The 7,501-nt window shown below is 46.4% G+C and overlaps 1 protein-coding gene across 1 annotated transcript; it reads right to left on the bottom strand.

The window, feature by feature from the left end:
• Nucleotides 1-235: 235 nt before the first annotated feature.
• LOC136545347 (cytochrome P450 CYP94D108-like) lies at nucleotides 236-6,367 on the bottom strand. The gene is made up of 2 exons (XM_066537373.1): nucleotides 5,821-6,367; nucleotides 236-1,095 (listed from the first exon to the last, which is right to left on the bottom strand). The coding sequence occupies exons 1-2, from the start codon at nucleotides 6,365-6,367 to the stop codon at nucleotides 236-238; spliced, it is 1,407 nt and encodes a 468-aa protein (XP_066393470.1).
• Nucleotides 6,368-7,501: the final 1,134 nt, after the last annotated feature.

Genomic DNA, 7,501 nt, shown 5'->3' on the forward strand with positions numbered 1-7,501 from the left:
AAACCAGGAAAGGACAGAGAGTGTGCCTTCTGATTATAGTTTTCTCCGTCCGAAGTGCCTGCCCTAGTCATATTTTTGAACGTACCTGCCCTAGTCGTATCGTACGATCAAATGAGCTGACGTGGATGACATAGACAGTTCCAATTTTATCCAGCCAAACCGCCTCCTCGTGTGAGCTGGCTATGCCAAGACCTTCCTCAGTGCCTCTCGTACACTTGCATCGGCAAGCCATCTTTCATTCGTAGCGTGATGGCAAGGGCGAGCCCCGGGCGCTGGTCCTCGTCGCCGACGAACCGCAGGGTGAACCGATGGACTTCATCTGCACGTAGGCCATCTCCTTACCGAGGCACGTCCTGGGCCCGGCGTGGAACACCGGGTATTTGAACGGGCTCTCTGGCCGGAACACGCCGCCGCCGTCGAGCCACCGCTCCGGCCTGAACTCCTCGCAGTCGTCCCCCCACACGTCCGCCACCCGTGCAACCGCGTAGGCGGAGTAGCTCACCTGCCACCCTCTCCCCACGAACGTGCCGTCGGGCAAGAACTCGTCGCGCTCGCAGCGCCGCGTGTTGATGGACACCGGCGGGTACAGCCGCATGGACTCCGTGATGGCGGCGTGGATGTAGTGCATGCCGCGCAGCTCGTCGAGGCTGAACGACGTCGTCGGCGTCGTGGTGCCCGTGCTCACCGCGTCGTCGGCAGCAGAGCCCGACGACGACTCGCGCACCGTGCGGATCTCGCGCACGATCCTGTCCTCCACGTCGGGCCGGCCGGACACCAGCCAGAAGAACCAGCTCAGTGCTGACGAGGTGGTGTCGCGGCCGGCTAGGAGCAAGTTGGTTACCGCGTCCCGGAAGCTCTCGTCGCTGTGCTCTCGCCGCGCCACCAAACGCGACACGAGATCATCGCTGCGCGCCAGCCCGGCCTGCAATCTCTCCCTGCGCTCGCGGAAGATCCTTTCGGTGTAGTCACGGATCTTGCCGAGCGCGGTGCGCATCCGCCTCTCCGGCTCCGCGTTGAGCAGCCTCTTGACCCACCACGGCGACCTGGGAAGTGACATCAACCGGACAATGAGGACGTTCTGCGCGTCGTCGAAGGTGTTGAGCTATGATCCAAATTCAAGTTTGGGCCGAAGCAAAGCGGCCCATTAGCGTTAAGAGGGACTACACCATCTATTAGTTCTATATTGCTAATAGACAAGGGTGTGGGGTTTTTTCTCCCTATATATACGGACCACCTCCCTCATAGGCATCATAGACTTATATACGGGAAGGCCCCTAGGTTAGGGTATCCCCAAGCTGTAAATCTCCGGCGTTTGTAACCTCACCCAATATAGTGAAGATTTGCTGGCCGGTGCCCGTGGTTTTTCCCTTCCACCTTGGGAGGGTTTTCCACGTTAAAATCTCGTGTCTCCTGTGTTTGATCTACTATTCTTCGTCGTTTATATTGCCTATCGTTTATAACAAGTGGTACTAGAGCTTGGTTTGACCTTAGGGTTTCGCGATGGCATCGATGAAGTTTGATCTACCGCTGCTGGATTACAAGACGAGATTTGCACTGTGGCAAGTCAAGATGCGGGTGATTCTGGCACAATCTTCGGATCTTGATGAGGCGCTGGACGGTTTCGGAGGAAAAGGGCAGAAGTCATGGACCGCTGAAGAGAAGCGGAAGGATCGTAAGGCTCTGTCTTTGATTCAACTTCATCTACATAATGATATTTTGCAAGAAGTGCTGCAGGAGAAAACTGCCGTAGAACTTTGGCTCAAGCTGGAATCGATCTGTATGTCCAAAGATTTAACCAGTAAGATGCACGTGAAGATGAAGTTGTTCACGCACAAGCTGCAAGAAGGTGGTTCGGTGATGAACCACTTATCGATCTTTAAGGAGATCGTTGCCGACCTAGTGTCGATGGAGGTAAAACATGATGATGAAGATTTAGCTCTTCTACTGTTATGCTCACTGCCTACTTCATTTGTAAATTTTCGAGATACCATACTATTAAGCTGTGATGAACTAACTCTTGCGGAAGTATATGAGGCCCTCCAGACAAGGGAGAAGATGAAAGGTATGGTTCAGTCTGATGTGTCGTCCTCCAAGGGCGAAGTGTTGTAGGTTAGAGGCAGGCCCGAGCAGAAAACCTACAACAACAACAATAATCGAGACAAGAGCAAGAATGGTAAAGGCCGTTCGAAGTCCAGAGGCAGGGATAAGTTCTGCAGGTATTGTAAGAAAGATACTCATGTCATTGAGGATTGTTGGAAGCTGCAGAATAAGGAGAAAAGAAACGGTACGTATAAACCGAAAAATAAATCCGATGGTGATGGTAAGGCCTCTGTTGTCTCCGCTGTTGATAATTCTGATTCAGGAGATGTTCTGGTTGTTTTTGCTGGTTGTGTTGCTGGTCGTGATGAATGGATACTTGATTCTGCATGCTCGTTTCATATATGCTCTAATAGAGATTGGTTCAGTTCTTATGAGTCTGTGCAGAGTGGAGATGTTGTGCGTATGGGAGATAACAACCCCCGTGAGATTGTGGGCATTGGCTCCGTTCAGATCAAGATGCATGATGGCATGATACGCACACTGAAAGATGTGAGACATACCAAGGATGGCTAGAAATCTCATCTCCCTTAGCACACTTGATGCCGAGGGGTATAGACACTCCGGTTCAGGTGGAGTGTGTAAGGTATCAAAAGGCTCTCTCATTTATATGATAGGTGATATGAACTCTGCAAAGTTATATGTTCTTAGAGGAAGTACTTTACATGGTTCCGTCACTGCTGCTGCTGTTTCTAATGATGAACCAAGTAAAACTAATCTCTGGCATATGCGTCTTGGGCATATGAGTGAACTTGGTATGGCAGAATTGATCAAGAGAGACCTGCTGGATGGCTGCACTGTGGGTAAGATGAAGTTCTGTGAGCACTGTGTTTTTGGTAAGCACAAGAGGGTAAAATTCAATGCATCTGTTCATACCACCAAAGGTACACTTAATTATGTACATGCTGATTTGTGGGGGCCGTCTCGTAAGCCCTCTTATGGTGGTGCTCGTTACATGCTTACCATTATTGATGATTACTCTAGAAAAGTGTGGCCTTATTTTCTGAAAAGTAAAGATGATACTTTTGCTGCTTTTAAAGAGTGGAAAGTTATGATAGAAAGGCAAACTGAAAAAAGGTAAAATTGCTTCGTACTGACAATGGCGGTGAATTCTGTTCGGATGCTTTTAATGATTACTGCAGGGAAGAAGGCATTGTTAGGCACCACATCATTCCGTACACTCCTCAGCAGAATGGTGCGGTTGAGCGCATGAACCGAACGATCATCTCGAGGGCTCGTTGCATGTTATCCAATGCTCATATGAACAGGCGTTTTTGGGCTGAGGCTACTAACACTGCCTGTTACTTGATCAACCGCTCACCTTCTATCCCACTTAATAAGAAAACTCCTATTGAGGTATGGTCTGGTATGCCTGCTGATTATTCACAGTTGAGAGTTTTCGGTTGCACTGCTTATGCTCATGTTGATAATGGAAAGCTAGAACCTAGAGCCATTAAGTGTCTGTATCTTGGTTATGGTTCTGGAGTTAAAGGATATAAGTTATGGAATCCTGAAACTAAAAAGACTTTCATAAGCAAGAGCGTTGTTTTCAATGAATCTGTTATGTTTAATGACAGCTTGTCCACAGATGTTTCACCAGTTGGTTCTGATGAGGAGCAAGAACATGTTAGCGTGCAGGTGGAGCACATAGATGATCAATAAACTGAAATTGTTGATAACAATGTTCATGATATTGTTCAGCACTCACCTCCTGTTTTGCAGCCTCAAAATCAGTCTATTGCAGATCGCAGAACAAAGAGGAGTTGTGGACCTCGTCCACGTTTAATTGAGGAATGTGATATTGTTCATTATGCCTTTAGTTATGCTGAACAGGTTGAGAACATTTATGAGCCGGCTACGTACACTGAAGCTGTTGTTTCTGGTGTCCGCGAGAAGTGGATTTCTGCTATGCAAGAAGAGATGCAGTCACTTGAGAAAAATGGCACATGAGATGTTGTGCGCTTGCCTAAACATAAGAAGGCCGTTTGTTGCAAATGGATCTTCAAGAGAAAGGAAGGTTTGTCTCCTAGTAAGCCTCCAAGATTTAAGGCAAGGTTAGTAGCAAAAGGTTTCAGTCAAATTCCTGGTGTTGATTATAATGATGTGTTCTCTCCAGTTGTAAAGCATAGTTCAATTCATACATTTTTTGGTATTGTTGCTATGCGAGATCTTGAGCTTGAGCAGTTAGATGTAAAGACTGCGTTTCTTCATGGAGAGCTAGAGGAGGAGATATACATGGACCAGCCAAAAGGGTTCATAGTACCTGGTAAGGAGGATCATGTTTACAAATTAAAGAGGTCCTTATATGGTTTAAAACAGTCTCCTCGTCAATGGTATAAAAGGTTTGATTCTTTTATGATGTCACATGGTTTTAAGAGGTCTGAATTTGATAGCTGTGTGTACATTAAATTTGTTGAGGGATCACCTATATACTTGCTGTTATATGTTGATGATATGTTAATTGCTGCCAAGAGCAAGAAAGAAATCACTACGTTGAAGAAACTGTTGAGTAGTGAGTTTGAGATGAAGGATCTTGGTGCTGCTAAGAAGATTCTAGGTATGGAAATTACAAGAGACAGAAATTCTGGTTTGTTATTTCTTAGTCAGCAAAATTATATTAAGAAAGTTCTTCATCGTTTCAACATGCATGATGCAAAGTCTTTTAGTACTCCTATTGCTCCTCATTTCAAATTATCAGCTTTACAATGTGCTAGTACGGATGAGGATTTTGAGTATATGTCAAGAGTTCCATATTCTAGTGCTGTTGGTTCTTTGATGTATGCCATGGTTTGCTCTCGTCCTGATTTATCATATGCTATGAGTTTGATTAGTAGATACATGGCTAATCCTGGTAAAGAACATTGGAAGGCTGTTCAGTGGATTTTCAGGTACCTTTGTGGTACAACAAATGCCTGTTTGAAGTTTGGCAGGACTGATAAGGGACTCACTGGCTACGTGGATTCAGATTTTGCTGCTGATTTAGATAAGAGGAGATCTCTCACAGGTTATGTGTTCACTATTGGTGGTTGTGCTGTGAGTTGGAGGGCAACATTGCAGCCCGTTGTTGCCCTGTCTACCACTGAAGCAGAATACATGGCTATTGCTGAAGTATGTAAAGAATCAGTTTGGTTGAAAGGTTTGTTTGCTGAGCTTTGTGGAGATGATTCTTGCATTAATTTATTTTGTGACAGTCAAAGTGCTATATGTCTCACTAAAGATCAGATGTTTCATGAGAGAACGAAGCACATTGATGTCAAATACCATTATGTTCGCGATGTGGTCGCGCAAGGTAAGCTGAAGGGTGAAGGTTCGTTTTATGCTACAAGAAGGAATTTGTCTCAAGGTGGAGTTTGTTGAGCTATGATCCAAATTCAAGTTTGGGCCGAAGCAAAGCGGCCCATTAGCGTTAAGAGGGACTACACCATCTATTAGTTCCGTATTGCTAATAGACGAGGGTGTGGGGTTTTTTCTCCCTATATATACGGACCACCTCCCTCATAGGCATCATAGACTTATATACGAGAAGGCCCCTAGGTTAGGGTATCCCCAAGTTGTAAATCTCCGGCGTTTGTAACCTCACCCGATATAGTGAAGATTTGCTGGCTGGTGCCCGTGGTTTTTCCCTTCCACCTTGGGAGGATTTTCCATGTTAAAATCTCGTGTCTCCTGTGTTTGATCTACTATTCTTCGTCGTTTATATTGCCTATCGTTTATAACAGAAGGCGCGCATGAACTCCACGGCGGAGCTCTGGGTGCCCTCATGGTTGCCATGGCCCTCGGCGAGGCACGCTGGGCCCTCGTCGAAGGCAACGCTGCAGATGTTGTCGAACGCGAAGCGCTCGAGCACGTCCTGCACGTCTAGGGTGCGCCCGTCGCGCGCCGCGCGGCCCAGCAGCGGGAGCAGCCGCTCGGCGACCTCGAACCGGACGGCGTCCGCGATGAAGGCCCTCAGCAAGCGCGTGCTGAACTCGTGGCTGGCGTCCTTGCGCTGCCGCAACCACTGGTCGCCGTCGGAGTTGAAGATGCCTCCGCCGAGGAGGTCCTCGACCATGGACACCGTGGCCTCACCCTTGGGGTAGTTGCTGAAGTTGGTCTTGAGGAGGTGCTCGATGTTGGCCGGGTTGGCGGTGATGGCACCGCTGCCGAAGCCGAGGGCCTTGTAGGATATGGTGTGCGTGGGGCTGCGCTGCACGACACCGGTCAACCACTCGAGGAAGCGGTACCGATTCTTGACCAAGTGTGGGAGCGTGCCGAAGAGAGGGTAGACCATGAGACCATGGGCACGAGGCTCCTTCCTGGGGTCCTGGCACCGCTGCAGGTAGCCGAGCAGCTAGAGAAGGATAGCCAGGAAGAGTACGAGGAGGAGGAGAGGAGGGTATGAGGTGACGAAGAGCTGCATGGCGATTCAATTTTTGGCGCGTGAGTGAGAGTCGAGTCGTGGAAATTGATGACACTACTACCATTTTTAGTTGTAGGGGTAGCTTTTGGGTAAGCCGCTCCTATTTATAGCGTGGCTATAAATGGCCGATTTGTTGGTACGGTTCACCAGCTACTCCTATAAATCAGATTTGTTGGGGCAGCTGATGATTTGTAGGGGCGGCTGGATATAGAGCGTGCAGTGCCCCTACAAATACATTTCCAAAAATTCACGAATCCAAGAAAAACTAGATTTTTTTAATTCCAGGAGGTCCCACCGGTCAGCCGCCTACGCGCGGCATTTTCTTTCTCCTCGTATTTGGAATCCAAAAATTGCGCACTTGGAGGCCATCGAGATTCAAACCCGCGACCTCCCCCTCGCGTGGTACTTCTCTAAACACTACGCCTCACATTCAATTATGTCTATAATGGATTTTCTTTTTCCTCGTATTATCCTCAACCGAATTTAAATTGATTGTTTGAGACTCTAAATAAAATCAAATGGAAAAGTTGTCAACTATCAAGTTGTATAACTTTTCGAGATCTACAACTTTTATTTTTGTTGTTTGTCCATCCGAGGTCGTTTAAAAAATTCGAATTTTAAATATGAGAAATTTAAACATAGTTTTCTTTGACAAGATGGTTTCAAATAAAAAAGTTATCAACTACAAAGTTGCATAACTGTCCGAGACCTACAACTTTTATTTTGGTTATTTCTCCATCTAAGGTCGTTTGAAAAATTCAAATTTCAAATGTGAAAAATCCAAACATAGTTTTCTTTGACAAGATGATTTCAAATCAAAAAGTTGTCAACTAAAAAGTTGTATAACTTTTCGAGATCTACAACTTTTATTTTGGTTGTTTCTCCATCCAAAGTCCTTGACAAAATGATTTCGAATAAAAAAGTTTTCAACCACAAGTTCTATAACTTTTTGATATCTACAACTTTCATTTTGATCATCTTTTCATGTGACTTTATTTGAATAAT

The sequence above is a fragment of the Miscanthus floridulus genome, chromosome 3, assembly GCF_019320115.1.
Source record: "Miscanthus floridulus cultivar M001 chromosome 3, ASM1932011v1, whole genome shotgun sequence".
NCBI lineage: Eukaryota > Viridiplantae > Streptophyta > Magnoliopsida > Poales > Poaceae > Miscanthus > Miscanthus floridulus.

What these genes read in the sequence shown, in the direction of transcription:
- LOC136545347 (XM_066537373.1), bottom strand. Translation starts at nt 6,367, where the DNA reads ATGGTCTACCCTCTCTTCGGCACGCTCCCACACTTGGTCAAGAATCGG. An exon ending in CGCCGTGGAGTTCATGCGCG is followed by an intron (nt 1,096 to 5,820) that starts CCTTCTGTTATA and finishes CATAGCTCAACA; the next exon opens with CCTTCGACGACGCGCAGAAC.